The sequence below is a fragment of the Grammomys surdaster genome, unplaced genomic scaffold (genome assembly GCF_004785775.1).
Source record: "Grammomys surdaster isolate TR1022 unplaced genomic scaffold, NIH_TR_1.0 127, whole genome shotgun sequence".
Classification (NCBI taxonomy): Eukaryota; Metazoa; Chordata; class Mammalia; order Rodentia; family Muridae; genus Grammomys; species Grammomys surdaster.
In genome coordinates, this window is record NW_021604585.1 from 4,870,648 (window position 1) to 4,893,262 (window position 22,615).

General features: G+C 42.9%; 1 protein-coding gene across 1 annotated transcript in view; it reads right to left on the reverse strand.

Moving 5' to 3' along the window:
• Positions 1 to 9,893: 9,893 nt before the first annotated feature.
• Ppp2r5e (protein phosphatase 2 regulatory subunit B'epsilon) overlaps positions 9,894 to 22,615 on the reverse strand; it is a 145,013-nt gene continuing 132,291 nt past the window's right edge. The window contains exons 12-14 of the mRNA XM_028789131.1: positions 20,600 to 20,727; positions 18,128 to 18,229; positions 9,894 to 13,806 (exon numbers count right to left, since the gene is read on the reverse strand). Of these exons, the coding sequence (XP_028644964.1) occupies positions 13,707 to 13,806; positions 18,128 to 18,229; positions 20,600 to 20,727 (330 nt within the window). The 3' untranslated portion in view covers positions 9,894 to 13,706. The remainder of the gene's footprint in view (positions 13,807 to 18,127; positions 18,230 to 20,599; positions 20,728 to 22,615) is intronic.

Here is a 22,615-nt window from a genome sequence, read left to right on the forward strand (position 1 = left end):
CTGGTAATGACTGTGGTCACATTTTCTCAAACTTATTTAAGAACAAATTAATGTGGTCCCAGCAGGCGTTGGCTTTTCTTACAGACAGCTCAGACTGGCCTCTCAGAAGGGATGTGTGCACTCACATTCCTCAGGGCAAATAAATGTTAAGCTAAGGTAACCTCCAGTCCAGTGTCCTGCCTCAGCTTCCTTCCATTTCAAAGACTGTGAAATAGCCATCCTGGGTCTGTAACAGCAGCACTGCATGGTCTCCTCCAATCCCTGTTTTGCTCTTGAAGGGGTCGCCAAGGATCCCAGCACACCAAACACTGCAGTAGCACCATGTCTCTGCCACAAGCTCCTTCTGGAGTTGTCTAGAGCTGTCAGAAATCACCAAACTCTAGTCTTATATTTTTTACAGATATGAGAGACACATATCCAAACTCAGAGTGACAGCAGGGTGGGTTCTCTCTGAAGCCTGGATAGAGGCCCATTCCACGCCCCGCTTCCAGTGTCTGATAGTTCCTGGCAAGCCTCATCTGACTTAAGGGCTGGATAACTCTACTGTGTACCACCTTCTGTTCTGTGGGTGTGCTTGTCTCCTCTCACAAAGACACCTATTCTTGCATTTAAGCCTATCTAAAAACAGGATGGGCTCATCTCAAGATGATTAACATTGTAAGGGTCCCCTTCGCTGATTATTTGTGAACTTCTGAAGGGAGAGAATATACTGAAGCAATCCCACTCTGAGAGAATGGGGAAGAGGCCAGTTCTCATAAGGGACAGCCCGAAACAAAGAAAGTTTCCTTCTACCAACCAGCCTGCCTTGATCTCTCAACTATCTACACTCCGGGCATGACAATCAGAGACAGAGTGGCATAAAATTAACAGGAGAACTCAAATAGCTGCCCAAGTCTTTCTGTAAAGGTTTGGCATCTTCTACTCAACCACGTGCTTCAAGGTGGCCTGTTTCTCACCACAGCTGAAAATACTGTTACACTGTGACCTTGTCTCTGAGTCACCCTCAAAAGGAAACAGTTAAGCTGGCTAGAAAGTTGGACACATTCTCAGCAATAACTACAATGAAGTAACCTTACCCATGGAAAGAGCCTTTCTAATACATGAGAAGAGAGAGAGACTGAAGAGGTGGCTGAGGCCGTGAAGTGCTAGCCTTGCACGTGTGAGGACCTGAGTTCAATTCCCAGAACCTGTATGTAAAGAAAGCTGGGCATGGCGACACATACATGTAACCCCAATGCTGCAGATCCCTGGTCTTCCTGGCCAGACAGACTAGTCTACTTGGCGTTCCAGGCCAGTGAGAGACCTCACCTTTTAAAAAGAAATAGCAATAGCCAAAGTTGTGTGGCCTTCAATGCATGCATGCACAAATGTACATGCACCTGTACAGTACACACACTGGGGGGGGGGAGGGGTGAGAAAGGAGGAGAGGGAGGGAGAGGGGGAGGAGAAAGGGGAGGGAGAGGGGGAGGGAGAAGGAGGGAACATTCACATAAGTGCCGGGAATGGTTCTACTGATATAGATTAAATGGAAACTTCTCTAAGAATGAACAGTATTTGTGGTCATTTGTGACTTTGATCAACTTGACAGGTTCTAGAATCACCTGGGAGACAGACCTCTGGATGTGCCTGTGAGGAATTATCTGGTTAGGTTCGTTGAGGGAGGGATGACCCATCCTTAGAGTGGGTGGCACCACCCCACCTGCAGGGTGTAGACTGAATAAAGAGAAGGTGAGTGGACCATAACATTTCTCCTCCTCTGCTTCCTAACCGCAGACACAGTGTGACCAGCTGCCTTTAGACCCTCCCATCATGGCTTCCCCATCGTGACAAACTGCACCCGGAAACTGTGAACAGCCCTCTCCTCCTTTCCTCCCTCTCTCTGTCCCTCTCTTCCTTCCATTGATTTTACTATTTTGTCACACAAATGAGTAATTATTACACTACTGATACCATAGCAGTGTCCTGTACAGAGTGACTGGGCCAGTCAACTGAGATGGAAGAACATGGAGACATAAGGTCATGCAGCTGGTGGTCATGGCTTCATGTTAAATTAAGCTCCTGAGATGCATATTAAGTTAGATAGGCATGATCCTTAGGGAACATAAATGTCTATAGATTTGCCATTTTGATATTTGCTATAGAAAAAAAAAAAACATTGCGGACTCATGGACCAAGGATAAATGCTGCACAGCACTTCTGAGCCATGAGAGGGCCTGAGCCTGAGTCCCCAGGAGGGGACAAAGGCCATGGTGTTCTAATGACAGCTCAGCTTGTTAGAAGCAGAACAGGGTTGCCAGAGGGGCTTTCTAGCCCCAAGAGTCTTTATCATGTGTCTGGCTGGTTAGGTGCCCTAGATGCCACTACAGGGGACAGTCATCTTGGGAACAACTCATTCTATTTGAAGGTCAGACTGCTGGAAGACATATAAGGGCAGTGGTCCAAAGGCCTGCTGGGTAGTTAGTTTCCAAATGGGTTAGGATCATGAAGCACAAACCATCTCCACATGTCCCGTCCCTAACAGCTGCCATTCTTACCCAACCGCATCCTCACATTAGCTAAAAACTACCCCAGGATCCCTGTGTCCTATTCACCCTCCAAAAGAAAAATGGACAATTAAGGTGATTAGATGATAATATTTTCCAGAAGCCTCATAATCTATATCCATGGCTTCCAGGGAATTTATCCTCATTATTCAGCAGAGACACTAAACCCCAAAGGCATACAGACTCTCAGAGCAATGTGTCCATGGCAGTGGAATAACAAGGTCAGGACAACAACAGCAGCATCCTTAACCCAGAGGACAGCTGCCATTAAATAACTCTTTATACACCTAACACCCTTTCGGAGACATTCTTGTGCCTCACAGAGTCCCATATTCAAGTCAAAGGACCAATAGTAAAATCTGTGACTCAGCTATATCAACAGAAGCCAAGATTGAGAAGATTTACCTTAAAAGACCTTAAGGTGTGGCTTTTGTTAAATGTTATGAAATGCTTGCACACACTGAGAAGGTTATCAGGAAAAACACAGCCACTGTGGAATGGCATAGAGACCTTTAGACATTCCAAATCCTCATCACAGGAAGTAAACTGAAAAACAAAACCCTAAGTTGCAGGGCTAGGGAATTAGCTCAGCTGGTAAAGTGCTTGCCAAAGAAGCACGAAGACCCAAGTTCGGGCCCCAGAACCCATACAAAAATGCTTGGTTAGCACTGTGGCATGCACTGGCAATCCCAATGTTAAGGAGGCAGAGATAGGTGATCCCTGGGGCTTGATGGTCATCCAGCCTAACTAGTGAGCCCATGATCAGTAAGAGAGCCTGTGTCATGAAGCAAGGATGGCAGCTCCTAAGGAGTGACAGCTGAGGTTGGTGGCTGGCCTCCACATGCAGACGCACACATGTACGCTCTGGCTCTTTTGACTACTTTGTAACTCATTTTAACAAGTGGAGAGCAATAACTCCCACGTTTCCAATTTCCTTACTCTGATACTTGACTTAGTCATTCAGCAGACATTATTTCCTAAGGATGTAGCTCTCTTGTTTCTCTGATGTCTCTCCCTCTCCATTGTAACAGTTATCACCAGTTTTACTCAACAGTCGTCAGAGCCTGTGGTGTGACTGTAAACCTCCCCCGCCAGTCTGGGGATGTGCTATGCTTGCACTTCGGCTCTTCCCAAGCTGCTCTTCCAGGAGTCTCTAATCTACTACCCTTCTCTCTTACCGTCTTCTACACTGCATCATCCCCTTTCAAACCTCACACCAGTTTTTCTCCTCCAAGTTCCTCTCCTTGTTTGTTTTCTTGGCTTCCAGAGTTTTCCCTCTGCTCCAGTCTGCACTGGCTCCTCTCCAGGCCTGTCACCCACCACACTATTTCATTTTCCTTCCTAGGGGGCATCACTGTTTCTTGAATCCTGTGTCTTCCATTTTCTTGCTTTACCTTCTGTTTCCCTGGAGTATAGCCTCAAGCAGCTTTAAGCCTAAGTAAGACGCACGAGAAGGGAACTTAAAGTATATGGAATGCTAAGTTGAGGAACCCCTTTGTAAATTTGTAAAATTTTAAAAACTGTATGTCTGCGCAAGTACACAGGTCATGCTATGCACATGGAGGCCAGAGGACTGTGTGGGGTGGATCTTCCCCTCCCATCATCACGTAGGTTCTGGGTACTAGGCTTGCATGCCAAGCGCTTTTCCCAATGAGCTATCTCATCAGCCCGCAAATTTTAAAAGCATCATCCCACTTTTCACTCGGCGTTACTTTTAAGGAAGTCAATGTCACTCTGATGTTTGATCCTCCAAGTAGGTTTCCAGTCCACTGCAAGCTCAGAATGTGTGCTCCGTACTTTTCATGCTGTGAACATTGCTTGAGTATGTATTTTATTTAATAAGACTCTTTTTCCTTTTAGAGCTTAGTAGATTATCTCAACCTCACATCTGTTTTGTGGTTGGAGATGTGGCTCAGTTGATGAAGTGCTTGCCTGGCTTGAAGTCCTAGGTCCAATCCTCAACATCACATAAGCCATGTGTGAGATGCACAGCCCTAGGAGCTAGATGCAGGAGGATCATAAATTCAAATAGACCCTTACTTACAGAGTGAGTTTACGAGCAGCCTGGGCACATTCTCAGAAACAAATATATAACCAGCTTGTAAATTCTATTGGTAAATTATCCTGTGCTGCTTTTGCCTGTCTCCTCTGAAACTCCCTGTCCGGTATCAGGCTGGTCCCCTGGCTTACAGCTAGCAGTGTTAAAAACATTGCATTCTTGAAAACAACTAGAAGGTTGATCATTTCTAACAGACCCCAACATTTATACAGTGTTTATCCCATTGTACAAAAATGCCTGCAGTGGGAACAGAAAGCCAGAAGTTCATCCATGGCTCAAACAAGAACTCTGACTGCCTCTACTCCTCTAGTCCCCCTGGATAGATGTTATTCTTATTTGCTCTTTCAAGCTGGCTCTGAGCAATGCTTCTGGTACCTGCTTTGATGAGGCCTTGCTGTCTGTCTACTTCTTTCTCTCTGCTTCTTGGTACCTATCCTTTTACTTTTGCTTGCTATATACTCAAGAAACTCACTCATTCAAAACTGAAAGCACAGCTACCAGTTTTGAACATAGGCCACACAGAACAATCCAGAAATTGGAAACATTCTTCAAAATAATGTATAACTGCAAGCTAATCAGGGGAGAACTTTTTTTTTCAAAAAAAATCTCACTCTGAGGGATTTTCTTAAAGACAGAAGCGTCAGCTGTAAACAGTAAGGCTCTCGGAGTAGAAGGAACCTAGCAATCATAGCAACTGAATACAAAGTGGAGCGTGGACAAGAAAGAGGCAGGGATGGAAAGACAGAGGAGCTCTGCTCTAAGACTCTGACTCACACCACAGTCCACCTGCCTGCTTGTTGAGCCCACTTGTTTTGTCTACGAATCTGGTTCCGTTTCCATGACACCTGAGAATAGGAAAACCAGAGGCAGGAAAACAGCCTGGTGGTTGCTGTGGCTGGAGTTGGCAGAGGATTCGTTTTAAGGGGCAGCAGGAAGCAGTCTGTGGTGGCAGAGACAATGAAACTTCTCTGCATGGAACTGTGGGGGTGGCAGCAGACTCCGTGCTTCTGTCGGAACCACACAAGTTCATAAATGAAGTGGACGGTTTGTCAGTCTCCACTGGTGAGCAGGATGTGACGGGAGCGATGGGAAGCAGCCTGTGACAATGAGCTGCATTACAAAGAGAGCACAAGACCACACTCAGGCAGAGACCATGCGTGTCACCTCCAAAATCCTTCTCCAAATACACAATTTCAGTCTCATCAGAGAAAAATATCAGAAATGCCCATTTCCAGATACTTCTAAAAAGTAACTGACTAGAAATCTTCAAGGGTGGAACTCTCCTAGGTTTGAAGAAACCAAGGAAATAACTGAAGTGTAGGCTGGCTTCTGGAAGAAAGGGGTATCAAAGGCAGAGACTACAGAAATAGAACAGCTCTACAGCACTGGATCTAAGAATAACGTCCAACAGAGGTAGAAGACTTTAGCCCAGAAGGCTGGGTGACAGGTACCTGTGAACGCAAATGGAACGTACTCAAGGGAACTGAACTCTTTACGAAAAAAGGATGCTACTGGGTATAGTTTCAGATTTTATGAATTGCTAGGCTGTAGGTAACACCAACAGGAAAATTTGTGTTTCTGGCCAGAAGAACCTAGAAGCGAGGTCAGGATATTCACAGCAAGTGGAAACTAAAACATAACCCAGAAAACAAGGAGCAGAGCACAGCGGGACACATCAGGTGGAAGGCAGCCCAACTCTGTGGATAAGCCATGGCCCCTGCAGCCACAGAACTCTGGGGAAGGTTAAAGATGTGATGGCACCACTGCCTCAGGGCTCGCAGTCTAAATGCTTCAAGTTAAGTATCTGCTTGAAAATAAAAAAGTATTCCTCAGAGGAATATATACAAATCTAGAGTATTCATAATGTAATATACAAGATAACAAGACACAAACCCCAATTGTTCAATATGAAGAACAGGAATAAGTGGTCAATTCTTAAGGAAAAAAAAAAAACTCAACAAGAGTCTGAGCCCAACCAGATGTTGACACTTAAGTGTGAGAATTTTATTACAGTTACAGTTATGCATATATGTTTAGAAAAACATGCAATGAATAGACAGACCATCTCAACTGAGAAAAAACTCCAAAGCAAATAGAAATTCTAAAAGAAAAATCCATTTATAAAAGAAGGACATTACCACATGGCCTGAAGAGTGAGGAGAAGGGATAGGAGCTCAAAACTTGATCAGCTGAAGTTGTCTACTTGGAAGAGCTTTTTAAAAAGGCACATTTTCCATGAGCAACCTGCCCTAATGGGCAGCTATAATAAACATATACAGAAGTATCAACGCTGTCACAGAAGGGGAGAAAGTGGAACATCACTCATTGCTGGAGGAAAAGACCTTAGTGAAGCTGCTGTGGAAAAGCTTCACAGTTCCTCCGAGAGTTAGAAAGGGGCTGACAGGGCTGGAGAGATGGCTCAGTGGTTAAGAGCACTGACTGCACTTCCAGAGGTCCTGAGTTCAAATCCCAGCAACCACATGGTGGCTCACAACCATCTGTAATGAGATCTGATGCCCTCTTCTGGTGTGTCTGAAGACAGCTACAGTGTATTCATATATAATAAATAAATAAATCTTTAAAATCTTTAAAAAAAAAAAAAAAAAAAAAAGAAAGGGGCTGACAAGATGGTTCAGAGAGTAAAGGCACTTGCTGCCAAGCCAGGTAATCTGAGTTCAATTCCAAGGTCCTATGTGGTAGAAGGAGAGAACCCACTTACCTAAGTTGTCCTTTGACTTCCAAACACATGCCTCTATTGTTAAAAGCAATCTAACCCTACCAATATACGCAGAAGAATCAAAAACAGATATTCAAACAAATGTCCACAGTTATTCACAATAGCGTCAAGGTGGACACAATCTAAATGTTCATGACCGATAAACAGAAAGCATGCTGTCATCACAGGAAAGATTCTTCAGACATGACAACTATTGTTACTGAATAATCTTCAAAGTATTGTGCTAGGGTCAGGAGAGAGAGATCAGTGGTTAAAAACACTAATTGTTTTTTTCCAGAGCATTCCTGTTCGATTCCCAGTACCTATACAGTGGCTCACAACCATCTGCAATTCCAGTACTAGGAGACCCAACACCTTCTTCTGCCTCTGAAGACATCAGACACACATATGATAGACAGACATATATTCAGACAAAACTCATATACATAAGAAAATTTAAATCTTACACTAAGTGAAAAGGCCAGACCTGAAAGGCTAGACCTTGTCTGATTCTGCTCTGCTTATGTGAACTGTGCAGAGCAGAGCATAGGGAGACTGAAGAGCCTGACCATCAGAGAAGAAGCACTGCAGCATCCATTTTGTTCCTGGACCATATCTCTGTCTGTCTGTGCTGCCGTTGCAGTAATCCAGACACTAATTTATAAAGAAAACAATTCCTCGCAGGTCCAGAGGAATTTTTCTCACAGTTCTGGAGGCTGGAAGGTGCTAGCATTTGGGGAAGACCTTCTTGCTGCATCAGCTCATGGTAGAAGACCAGAGTAAGAGAGTGCACACGCGAGAGAAAGGACAGACCTGGACTTGGCCTTTCATAACTGACCCACTCATGCTGTGATGGGACCACTCCACTCACGCCTGTCAGACCCTCACGGACTGATCACCTATGGGGCACCACCTCTAAATGTTACTGGAGACTCCATTTCCTGTAAGTTTTGGGGGCACACACATTCAAACCATAACAAAGACTTGGTAATATCCAAGTAATGGTTCTTCTGAAGTTACCAACTCCATATATTCTCCATTACAACCCACCAACACTCACTTGCTTTAGGAACCTCACGACATTCCCTGGTTTTGTGTGGAAATACAAAGAGTCCATCATACTGAAATCCTTTAAAATAAATGCCAAATTAAAAGACATTGATAATACTATCATAAAACTGTAAAAGGGACAACTGGGTAAAAGATAATTGAGATTTAAAGCCACATTTTTGTGGCACCTTCTTGAGGCAAAATTCTGTCATTACCCTGCTACAATAACTAGAAGCTCACAGTAGAAAACAATGGATCTAGCTTCCCACTTAACAACCTACACACAAGGAAATTAACCCAAAGTGAGACTTATGGCTTCTTTAGATCACACTAACTACATATGGAACATCCTAGGTTGATGACTCCAAACGTGACACGCTCTTAATTAGCCATGAGAGCAAGTCCCACAGAAGGCAAATGCTTTGCAAAGAAAGGACCATGGCAGCCTTAGAAGGAGTACAAATGACTTCCCACTCTTCTGAGCCAGCTCTGCAACTGCTTGGCTGGCAGGGTGAGATGAAACTGTTGCAACGAGTTTCTGGAGCCAGGCCTCAAAGGATGGGTAGTTTCCACTTCCAGCTGCCACATGTCGATCCAATGAGGAAGTCCTGCGAGAAAGAAATGGGACATCTGGTGGCACTCCAGGCCAAGGCCAGCAGAAACTTGGCCAGCCCTGCTGAAGTGAATCTGTTCCTCCTTTAGATATCCCAAGTCACACTAAAGGACCAGATGAGATATTCCCACCAATCTTACCCCATGCTGCAGACTAGAAGAGAGAATAAGTGGAACGCTGTCACAGTGATAGCCGCTGGGCCACTCCCCATGGTCATACATCCCTAGACATAACATGTCTCAAAACTGAAACCTGGTAACACCCACCCACATACACACACATCTCAAAACTCAGTTAAACATATGAGTATGACTCAAAAGGCCACAGGGTCAACAATAAAGACAAGCAGCCAGGCTCCTGCACCCTTCACTGCTTATTTATTAGGGACGCCCACAGTACAGAATCTCACACAGCTGAGAGGGAGGATTACATTGCTTTGGGGAGCACCTTTGCTTAGTCTGTAATCACTTTTGAGAGAGTATATCATTTTCAAAGATGAACACTTATTTCCAAGTGTGTAAGCTGCCACCTGCATCTTGCTGTCTGAAAAGGAAAAAACCTGGTTCAACAGGGCCTGGAAGAGTCTTGGATCATTTTTCACTTTGAAGTGGATCAGAAGGCTTCCCTGCCTGGTTGAGACAGTATGTAATTTTCATACGCAACTTTTCATATTGTTTCATTTTCACATCTATGCACAAACAGATGCTGTTTTGAAAAACTAAGAACAACACACTCACCCACAGCTAAAACTGTGGCTTCCTAGCGGGGAGGGGAAATGAATGTTTGCTGCCCTCTCCTGCCACAACAATGAAATGAGGAACACGAGAGGCTGGAGCTGAGAAATCCTCTAGCCTAAGGGGACGGACATGCCGTTCTCATTATACTCCAATCAAAAGCCAGACAACCAGAAAATGTATTGGTAATGTTTATATTTGAAAGTTCCCCATTGATACATGAGGTTTCGGTTACAACTTATTTACAGTAAGTGATTTTTTTTTTTTAAAAAAAGGGATGGGTTGAGAAAGAAAGAAAATCGAGGAAAGGATGGGGAAGAGAGGAGGGAGGGAGAGAGAAAGGAGGGGAGAAAAGGAAACCTATATTCACAGACATCATACACGGGGTGTTCGTTTCCAGGAAAGATACTACGGCCGCTATCGTGCACAAGCAGCAGCACAAATGAACATTCCGCAGTCCAAGCTCTGCTCATCCTCCTCTCGGGATGCACAAGCCTTCTTTCAGGTTCTCAAAATTAGATGTAGAGGAATATAAAACGCATTGCCAATATACTAATTACAAAAGTCCTTTATGGCTCTTCCCTAACTCCACGCAGAGAAGCAGCTGAGCCAGAATACAAAAATAAAATATTCATGTGCAAATAAAACATCATTGATCATATCTCCTGCCACCTTTCCGAGACAGGTGACCGTCACTTTGTGGAAATGTTGGTTAATAACATCAAAGGAGAGAAGCTCTTCCTTTCCTGGGCCAAGTCAGTGTATCCAATTAAAAGGGAAAAACAAAGCAAGACAAGGCCGACCTCTGGACTATTAGTGATGCTGATACCGGCCTCCCACCCACACACCACTCACCACCCCCAGTCCTACAAAAACTTAAAACAGCTTTGAAAGCTCTAGGCATACTTTATTTCCCTTTCCATAGTGTGACTGAGCCTGCGCTTGTGTGTTCAGTATGGGGTGTGAGTACAAGTGCTCCCTAGGGCTGCACCTTGGACTGTCACACGAGTAGGAGGTACAGAATCAGCATGATCCTGCCACTTAGGGAAAGAGCCCAAGGGGACCCTTGCTCCTACATCCAGTCACATTCAGGGGATTATTCATATATTTTTTACTTTCTTTTATTTAGAAAAAAAAACAGTCAATGTCAGGAAGAGCAAAACATAATCAAAACTACAGTGGACAGTAACTCAGCAGTGACGAGGGAGCACTGGGACATGGACACAATGAGGAGTGGACGCTTGATCCAGAGGAGACGGTCACTCCGCTCACACAGCCTCACACAGCTGCTGCAGGCCTGCAGCCTGCAACCTCGGTGTCATTCTACATCACAGGCTTATATTCTAATTTTTTATTCCAAGGACACTCTTAGTCCCGCCCCTGAGACCAATATGGCAGGGGTAAGGCTGGAGTGGGCACCACTCACTAACTACAATATTTGCTATTGAAAAAATATATTTATATATAGTTCTGGAAACTATGAAGCAAACAAAATATAACACAGAGCTGAGTTTGTCACAGCTAACTCACATTGAGTGACAGCAGGATTATTGCCCAGGGAGGGTCAGACACGGGGGCTGCTGCAAATGCAGCAAGTATGTCCTTAAATATGTCACATAGTGCAACAATCAAGTTACCTGGGCTAGCTTCTCATCACCACACACAACATGACAGAGGTCACATTGTCACTTTTGGTTAAAAAGGAAAATGAGTGTTTCTTCTCAGAGATTGCCGTGAGTTCAGACAGACAGATCTCATCACATCTTTAAATAGTCTAAAGCTTAGCTTTATTCCTCTCAGTTGAGAATGACCAACAGACAAAACTGACAGAAAGAGTGCCAGTGCTGTTTGCCCTTAGCTCTGAGGACAGGACACACTGCAGAAAGAGGTCCTGACCTTTCTCATGTCAAATAAGCACGTTTCATCCCCAGGAGGGGATCACAGCAAGTGAAGTCCATACTTCCAAAGAGACGTGTAATGAAGACGGAAATGGCTAACCCAGAGCTAAAGGAGCTGTGCTATGATCTACTTCCTAACATCAACATGTGAACCTGCAGCTCTCGCCAACACTTTCCAGGTACTCATGTGGAATCCTCCTTAACGCTCTGTAAGAGTCCTATTCATCCCACTCAACCATCTTGGACTTGGTGGTAAGCATAACCTTTAAAAAACAAAAAACAAAGATACCTAAATGAAAATATCCATAATTAGCTTACTTTTATGTATACATTGTGACTGACAATCAGGAAATACTTCATAATTGAAATAGGTCAGTGGTTTTTCCCCTCCTTTTCCTTGGAAACAACAAAGCTTTATGTAGTCTACTTTACATTTTAAAGGAAGGAAGAAAATATACAAGCCCATATTTATACTGTTTTTCTACTAAGAGCAACAACAGCTCATGTGTATTCATGTTAGCTATGATCACAACTCAACATATATGAACACAGAATCGGCTCTATGCCATCAACACTGCTGGACGTGATGGTTCAGGGTTATGGGCTCACGCTGTCCTGTCTCTAACAAGCAAAAGCTTCCTGGAAACAAACCCCACAACACACAATTGCCAATACACAGCAATGCAACCACATCAGGTAAATACATACTGCACACCTGTACATCAGCAACTTACCTACCCATGTGGGACTCTTCCTTTAACACACAGCAGAGAGCCTATAAGTACATCTAGAGCACAGCCCTCCATTTCCTTTTTATTTTTCCTTAAACAATTTGGTCACGATGCACCTTTGATATAAAAGCATTTTTTAAACTTTATTATTAATACTCAGGACATTAGGAATTTCCAGATTTTTTCAGTAGCATTTGTAGAACCACTTTTGGTAACAAATACAGTAGTTAGGAATATGCACCCAATTCAGAATGCATAATATTGATCCTGAATCCTTTCTGGCTAAAAACAGGGCTGGCGCTGTGATGAGCTATAGAACAAGAATCTACAAAAAGCCACTGGAACATGTTTTGTTTCTCCCAGAGGCTGCATCCTCTTTTGCTGAAATACTTTGTAAGTACACATTAGAAAGTAAGGCAACAACTCCAAACAGTTCGTGCTGTTTGCTCAACTCGGTTCTCAACTGGATGCGCAGTCCTGGTGTTCAGCTTCATGGTTCTATCACTTAGTGTTCTGTCTTTCTTACTTCATAGGATCCGAAAGGATGTTCTCTGACATTTCTAAATTGTCTCTGGTCTGGATGCACACTGACATCTGCAGCATCAGCTGCAGACGCTGAAGCCTGCGCGTCCCACTGCCTGTTTTCAAAGGATTCAAGACACTGATTTGGACTCACCATATCTGATACGAAGCCCAACATTCCCTTCGCTAGCATGCTTATCACCTCTTCTGTTTTACTCCTAATCTGAAAACTAAAGGAGGACCAGGAACACCTGGTCGCTGGGAAGATGTTCACCCAGCAGACAAACTTTCGTCAGGGACTTCTGTGATTCACAGCCCTGTTCCACGTGGACATTCGACTCATGAAGATGTGCAAAAGGAAAGGATGTCACATTACAGTCATGTCCAGCGGAGGGCGCTATACAAACTTATAAATGACAATCTTCTCTTCCTTTACTATAAATACATTAACAGCTTAGCAGAAAGACAAGCTAAATTTAAGATTGTTCACATTTGAAAATTGTATCATACTCTCTGCTAGTGATAAATAAGGAACTCCTGATAATGGAATTTTAACATAGCAATTTCCCCAACAGATCTTTGTAGACCTTTTGTTTGTTTGTTTTTAAAGAGGGTTAGAACAATGATTATGTATGCAAAGTTCTGAGAGTCCATCTACTGTCCACACTTTGAAGTCCTTATGTTTTCCTTTACTTAGAGACAGGTATATACAGTGCTGCTGTAATAATGAGACAAATGTGAAATCTACTGTAAAGTTGCACAATACAGAAAACTGTTGCTCCATCCTTCTACTACACAAGCCTGTGACCCACGGGTTAGCGTGTCGCTGTCAGGTTGTTGTTAAGTTGGAATTATCCCATCGCGGCTAAGACCTCTCTTTAACTCCAGATCCTCCAATTTTTTCCACAGTTCTTCACGCTCCTTTTCTTTCTTTTTCTCACTGGGGGAAGAAACAGAAAACAATGTAAACAACCGAGGGGGTTGATGAGAGTACCCAACAGAAATTGCCTTTCCCTCACAGATGCCTGGGAGCAGCTCTGAAGCATTTGGCAGCCAGCTTCTTGCTGTCTCCTTTCGGGTCTTTCCCTTCTGTGGGTTCTATTCTGACACTCCCTGACACAGAGGTTGTACCAATGAACAGAGTGGAAATCAAGTCTACTTTAAGGTTTACATTAACATCATGTGTAGATACAGTATAAGTTATAATCCAGTGTACAATTACTAAGAAACAAAACTAGGGACGATTTCTAGTGTCATATACCTTAACACAGTGTGCTAAGTGGCTTTTAAATGCTAAGGGCCTTGTTAGAACCCAACCTGTTATTTGTTCTCAAAAAAACTCTCAAAAGAGAGGCTGAAAATAACATTGACAGACAATGGACAAGATGCAGAAAATACATTCTCTCCTTTAATTGGGTCTATTTCCCATACAATGCATATCGAAACTGGTCATTTCTGAAAACACATGACCAAAACATACTTATTATGTTATATATTTATAAATTATAAAAATATATTAATGATCTGCATAAAACCTTGTGGACACTGGAATTGTCATGTATTAAAATTTTAAGTGAGCAAGGCTTCAAACTTGGTTAAATACCAATTTTGGTTAAATACTGATATGTGGTTATTAAATACCAATACATGGTTAAATACCGATACTTGGTTAAATATCAATACCAGTGATCTCCAGAACTTCAGACTACATTGTTTGGCAAAGTTTATCACAATGGATAAGACAAAACAGGTTCAACAATCCAAATCTGCCAAAGGCATTTTGAAACTTTAGTATTTTCTTTAAAAGAACTTTTAATATCAATGAAGTAGAAGTATACAATCAAAGAACACAAAACTGTATTATAAATTAAATACATTCATACTTACTAAAAATATTTCATCATATGAATTCTCATCATTCATTCTAGCTTACTGTAATGAACTGGTGAAAAGATAACCTTGTGAATTCACAAATGCAAACAACTCCTAAGCACAGGAGTTCTGCAGCCTCAGACTTGAGGAACTGGTCCTTGCATATCCTACTTCAACAACAGTGAGTTCTTTACTCAGAGACATTCATAAAGATAATGTGAACTTGGCATGGAATTCCAATGCTAAACACTATTGTAGTAATCACCAATACTTTGTAAAGTTATATTGAATTCTCTAACAATAGGAAGAAGGGACTGGAGAGATGGCTCAGTGGTTATGAGCACTGGCTGTTCCTCTAGAGGACCTGGGTTTGATTCCCAGCACCCACATGGCAGCTCACAACTGTAACTCCAGTTCCAGAGGATCTGACACCCTCTTCTGTCTCCTGCAGGCACATGGCACACAAACATGCAGGAACACAAACATTCATATACATAAAAGAAAAATAAATCAACATTTAAAAAGAAAAGCCTTGAACCAATAAAAAGTAATTCTCATCTTCCTTGAATTAAGATAAACATTTTTAAAAATTAAAGAAACCCAAATAATCTGACATTCCCATTGCACTTGAGGGTTATTTAATCATACAACAAAGGCATCTGTAGCTTCACTTCATAGTTAACACTCTAGCAATTTGGGCCTTCCTTAAGGTTTGGCCGTCTTAAATGCAATCAGCACAGTGTGAATTTCAGCAAGCATAATGGTTTTCAAACATTTACTTACGCAGTCATTCTGACCTAAAACAACTGCATTTATAGACATATTGGGCAAGACTAGAAAAGTCTCCAGTCCTCACACATTATTTTTTTATTTTTATAAAATAAAGTTGGAATTTATTCAGACAACTATTTTAGTCACTGGAGAGATGGCCCTGCAGTTAAGAGTCTAATGCTGTTCTTCCAAAGGACCAGAGATGAGTTCCTAGCACCTACACGGTAGCTTACAAATGTTTGTAACTCCAGCTCAAGGGGGCTCCAAAGTCCTCCTCCAGCCTCTGCAGGTACCAGGCACATATGTATTATGTGTATATACATGTACACAAAATATTCACATACATAAAAAATATTTAAAAAAAAAGATTTAAGCATGTGCTCCCACACTCATGGAGCTGAGTCAGGAGGATCACTTGAAGTTCAAGGCTAGCCTAAGCTGCAGAATGTGTATGGGCTTCTAGAAAGGGAACTGCTGGCCTCCAGACTCCGGACTCTGGGCAGTAAGCAAGCTGCTGGGGAATTACCACGCGTTTGACTGTACAATCTGGAGATACTATCAGTCTAAATAAACGTTCTCAGAGAATACTGACTTAAGTACACTGGTATAAATTCTACAGCTCAAGCAATGTTTAAATGACTTCTTTGGTTGCAAGAAAGCAACTGTTAGGGAATTTTTTCAATTGAAAACCAGCACATCCTGTTCACACTGCCCTAATCTGTAGCTGACGCCATGACACCATCTTCTCACTGAAGCTGCTCGCTCAAGCTCACCAGTTCTACAAGATGCAGGACGGTTTGTCCTGTGACTGTCCTTCGGATGAATGTATGCTGAGGTAACACTCTGCTTTCATACTCATGACTTTAGTTTTAAAACTTACAGTCTCAGTTTTGGACATTCTCATTCTCCCCAGAGAAAAACCATACTGGCCAGGCCCTCATCTTCCAGCCCTAGCAAACCACTAGTCTGCTGTTTCTATGAATTTCCCTCTACTGGCTTTTCATATAGATAGAATTATATAGTGAAAAGTGTAAATATTTCTCTTGTTTTGGTTGATTTTTGTTTGGTGGTGTTTTTTTGAGACAAGGGTCTCAGGTAGCCCAGACTGTACTGGAACTCACTAATAATGATCCTGCTCCTGCGCCTACCTCCCAAGTGCTGGGATTACACATGTGTATGCCTGGTTGCTAGGAGTCTACATAGCCCTGATGTATTTAGCACCACCATTCCTCCCAGTGTCTATCTGTTGGTGGGATCTTAAGACCTTGGCACACTGCAGCGCTGGGGCCCTTCCCTGCACACAGCACCAGTGCTGTCTTCCCTGCCCCGGCCTGACAGTGTAAGAAGCTCACTCTGCCCACCATTCTGATTTGTAATACTTTAAAATCTGCTTTGAACTGAAACCATCAACTTCCTGTCATCGACAACTATGAGCTCACATTTGTCTCCTTCATCACAGCCCCAAACGTTCAATTACTAATGTTCAGTTACTATCATTTCTGAGGAGAAACCCAGACTTCCTCTGCTTGGTACAACCTTCTATGTTTGCTTGTCTGGCAAAATATCATCCTTGCTTTTTAAAAACAAAACAAACAAAAAACAAAAACAATGTTCATTAAGGAAATTCATCACTAAGAACCAACTTAACATTCTAGCATATTGAATCAACTTCACATTTCTGTCTATTCTTTGTTCCTTTAGTAAATCCATTTAACTTTCAAGTGAGTATTTAGCTTAGAAATTAAAGATTACAAAATAACTTCATTGTGGAAATCCATTAATGAAATCAGTTAATTTGAAATAAGGTCTTGTGTGTGTGTGTGTGTGTGTGTGTGTGTGTGTGTGTGTGTGTGTGTAGGCGCGTGTGCGTGTGCGTGCGAGCTCACTCGAGAACGCCCCATACTGATAAGAGTACTCACACACACTGACACTGGAAATCGAACACTTTTAATCTCAGCACTTGGGAGGCAGAGGCAGGCAGTTTCCTGATTTTGAGGCCACTCTGAACTGCAAAATGAGTTCCAAGATTGCCAAGGCTACACAGAGAAATCCTGTCTTGAAAAATAAAGCAACAAAATAATAATAATTATAATATAAAAATAAAATGGGAGAATCATGCAAATAAAAATATAGCCTTAAGCATTTCAGTATTTTCTAATACTAGACCATTAAAGTCTGTATTCTCTTCATCACTCTTTAAGTTATGATGAATTTGATGGCTTCTAGACTAGACAATTGGTTCTGAACAAATAGTGCCTGGCTTCTCCTGAGCTGGAGTCAAGAACATCAGTCCAATTTTAGTCTCGGTGCATTACCAACAGGAGCCAGCCCACAGGACTAACGTGGGCCTGGAGGACTAGTTATAAGGCAGGCTCTTAACCTTGTGGTAGAACAGAAATAAAGAGAGAAAGGCAGCAGGTGTCATCAAAATCACACCATTACAAAACCATCTTACTTAGTGGTGCATCACCGGGGCACAGCTACGGAGCATGCAGAGGGAATAAGTAAATAGAGAATCTGTGCTTTATGATCTGATGTGCAGCTGGGTAACTCACAAAGAGTTCAGAAAGGACGCAATAGCTTTATGCACAGCAGACAAAAGAGCTTTAAAAAGTTACCGCTGACGATCTGACTTGTATGTGGCTGTCAGCTCATCAAACATAGTGCTGTTCATTTCCATAAATGCCTTCAACACGTTGTACACCAACGCCACAATAGCCCTGTGAGGCAGAAAAGGAGAATGTAGCAGTTAGTCTTCACAATGGGGTGCTGAACAGAAACCCAAAAGGACAGTTCTGGCGTGAGCCAGGACTCCTCTAGTGCATACACACACCAGCTTTTACTGTGTTTTCCTTTGACAGGTCACTCACTGCTAACGTGCATTCCGATCATAAGCCACCACCCAACCTCTCTCCCGACCTATTACCCTTACTGACCCTACAAATCCCTTTCCCACATACACGTAGCACAGGCCAGCCTCAAATGTAGTGTGTAGCCGAGAATAACTTTGAAGTTCTGATCCTCCTGCCTCCACCTGTCTAGTGCTGAGATGATGGGCATGTATTAGCACACCTGGTTCCCCACTCCCTTTTACACAGTTCATTTCCACATCAGGAGATTTGAGTCCTTTACTGTTCAATCTTCCTGAGGGATGGCAAAGTTAAAACCCAACTTTGTTCTTCCAAATTATTGCTACCCAGAGCAGATATGCTTATAGGCAATGCATAACAAAAGGCAAGAATAAGATAAAGCTGCTTTAAGGGATGGGGAAATAGCTCAGGCAGGGGGTGTGTGTGTGTGTGTGTGTGTGTGTGTGTGTGTGTATCCCTGTCCAGTTGCTGGTGTGTACCCATAATCCCAGGACATGGGAAGTAGAGGTAAAAGTATTGTGAACTTAATGGCACTGTGGGCTACATACATAAGGATGCTATCTTAAAACAAAGAAACAACAGACAGACAGACAGACAGAGCAGTCATACTGTATAAACAAGTACCAGTGGTTAAAAAAAAAAAATTGGTTTTATACTCAGAAGCTGTCCCTGTGGAAATGGGAATACAAATCACTTGCGCTCAAAGCCAGGCTACCACACCCCTTCAAGCTGCCTTTCCAGTGTGGTTGCAGCAGTCTGTCTGTCCCTGCTCACCCTTCCTGCTGACCCAATATTTGTGCTGAAAAGTGTCGAGCTGGTGTCAGATGATCTTGGCTATGGAGCACTACCGCACAGCCCCAGTGCCACACTGCTGGACTGATCTTATCAAGCAGAATACACGCTTGAACAATGAGAGGACTGTGCTGGGACAGACTTGAAATAGTCAGACTAGGCAAAAAAAAAAAAAGTGTTTCCCTTTTCAAAACTTTCAAGGTTGCTTCCATTTTGCAACAAACTCCCCAATCTTACTAAGAAGGTATCTGTACAAAATGAGGGCTCGTGTTAGTGGGAGGTCCTGTGTCTGCTGCCCAGCTTCTGCCTGGTGCCCAAAAGAAGGGAAACTTGAGCTAAGGTTCAAGAATGGCCTTCTTCCCAAGGGTAGCACTGGAGAAGCACTGGATCCTGGACAGTTACTGACATTCTCCAGAACCTTGAGGGAAAGTCTGCACAACGGGGCTTAACAGTTCTTTTTCAAAGTTCTATCAATATATAAAGTATTATAGAAAACTGAAAAAAGGTGTTATTTTACAACCGCATGCAAAAAAATTAAAAGACTGAATTGTCCTTAGAACTTTCCTTTAATGCATAGAGAAACATGCAAAGGCATCTCAATATAAAATAACTCTTCTAGGGCTAAATTAAACTTGTCCTTGAAGATTATAAAATTGAGTCCCCCTACAGAAATCGAGCTGGCTGCTAGGAGATGGATCTTCCTATCAAAGGTAAATCTCTTCAGCCCACTTCTTCACAGCCCTCAGTATTTCCTGCTGCTGGTGTTGGCAAAAGCTCTTATGGGCCTCGCTTCCTTTCTGAGGCTTGTCTCTAGCACTGTTCCCAACAGGCCATACGCCTTTGCCCTCCTGAGCCCGCAGGCTTCTGAACTCCACAGGCACTTCTACCACCTGTGTGTCTTTTTACATGGAAGAAAATGGACCCCTGTCTGAAGGGGCATTCCCTATCACCTCCATCTACCAAACTCCACTAAGAATCTATCTGAAGCCAAGTACAGCCATTCCCCAGCACTCAGGAGGCTGAGGCAGGAGAATCATGAGTTTCAGGTCAGTATGGCCTGTACAGTAAGATCTTGCCTTGAAAAAATTAACATGTTTAATTTGAGCCCTGCCAGTGGATACACACCCTTTGGGGCTCCAGCGCATTCCCAAAACACATCTGGCTACCTTCAGACAGGACAGAAAGTCTCTTAAGTGAGAAGATATTTTAACTAAACAGTACTACTTTGTTAAGATATCTGCTTGCTTTTCAGTCCCCCAGCCAGCACATCTCCTGAGGGATTTTTATCTTGTCACGTGTGCACCTTTAACAACAGCCACAGCATCTGGTGCACATCGAGCCGCGAGACACTTTACTAATGAAAAGAGGCAGGGGAAGGGACATAAGACCCAACAGGAGAGGAAGGATGGCAGGGAAGTGAAGACATACGGGTTCCAGTGCTCTTTTGAGATCCTGTAAAGGCTGGAGAACATGATAGGAAGGATGACGTTAGAGTTCTCTTCTATCAGACTCATGATGTACTCGTTATTCCAATAATACAGTGCCCTTTCTGCCACCTTTAGGAAAGAAACACAACAATTATAACACAAGTCATAATCTTTTCAAACAAGAGTATTTTAAAAGGATATTTTTAAATCATTCAATCAAAATTATAATTAAATATTAATAACTCTTTACATTTTGTAAGATGTATGATCTTTCAGGAAGTTACCAGGCGGCTCGTCAGTTTGGGGAGGAAGTTTTCAGTTGGTTCCCCGCCACCACCTGTTAATTTATCTTCTCTTTTAAGTCTGTCTCCACATCTCAATCTATTTCCACACTCCTCCCTATACAGTCCCCACTCACACTGTCATCAGCTCAGCTTTCAGAGCTGCTTGTCTGGCTTAGGGCTTGCTATACTGGGTCTTAAATGTCCCCAAAGGCTCGTGCTGAAATGCTCTGTCTGCAGCCTGGGATGCCACTTGGAGCCGTGGGGCCTTCAAAGGTGAGGTCTGGCTGGAGGAGGACACCACTGGCTTATTGACCTGGATCCTGTTCTCTAACCCTCTAACTTCATCTGTTGGGTCTATGTTCCTCATCTTGAACTTGATGAACTCAAATGACTTCTTTTATTTATGTAAATTGAGAAATCATGATTTAAAATGAAGAGAAGCAAGATTTCACACACTGACACACTGAGAAATTGGAGCCTTTCTAGCATGTTCAAAACACTGCTGACTTACTGAGTACTAGTCTCTGAGCACTTAGAAACAGTCCTCAAGGAATACTAGCTCACAGAAGCCACTATGCTGTCAACACTTATACGTAACTGCTCTTAAACCTTGTGACTGGTACCATTATTCCAGTTTTATAAATGAGACTTGAAGAGCTAGGTGGTAAGTCATTGGCTCAAGGTCACATGGCTAGCAAATGGCACATGCATCAGCCTACTCTCGACTCTTCCCTGCTGGCTCTGTTGGATGTCAACTCTGATGGAGGCTGCAGAGCAGAACGAACAACTTGCACATACACACACAGGAGCTAGCTAAGAGCATGGCGAAGAGTCGGTGTACATGACTCCAGATTCCTGGCCTCCAGGACTGTGGGGAAATAAATTCCTGCTGTTAAAGCTATTTGGTCTACAGCATTTTGTTATGGCAACTTCAGCCTACTGTACAATCTTTCCCACTTTCTTATTCTTTTTTGTCAAGTCAAACCCAAGGCCCTGCAAGTGCTAGGCAATGCTCATCTACTGAACGTCATCCTCAATCTAACAAATGACCGCTTTCTTCCTAGGCGTTGAGTGTCCAGTAAGCTTCTCCGACATGTTCTTTGTGAAAGACTCTTGGCTTCCACTACACCAAAGAGCCTCATGAAAACAGGAAACTAAACAGTCCATATGTTTGAGCACTATAATTTAGTGTATTGTGCACAATCTTTATACACTGTTCTGAACTTTTCTATTTGTGTCCAGTCTGGACACTCACAGAATGGTGGTCTATCTACTTTTCCCCTTTTTGTTCTGTGTGGCCTAAATACTAGCTTCATACATTAGTATGTCTTTAAATTTAGCAACGGGAACAGTCAGGGCCTCAATCTGCCAGCTTAAAGGCCAGTCCACCATCGAGTTACAGGTGTGCTTTGTGCTGAGAACAGGATCTTCACACGAGCAGCAGGATGACGAGTCTGCTAGATCTATAAGATGGACTTCTGGTAAGACAGCCACCGAGTAAGATAAAGCACTGTGTTCAACTCTGGTCCCGTTCTCTCCTGTGTGGGTTTCGCAGCAAAGCTTCCAGGACCTCCTTGAAAACACCAAGTACACCTTCCCTGTGTTCTCCCCAAACAGCCACAAGGAGGCAGAGCAGGCTGTGAGGAGGTCATGGGCTTTAGCCGTTTTTTGCAATAAGCCACATTTAAAATAAAAATCCATCGGCATTCCCTTGTGCATTTGGAACCTTGAAC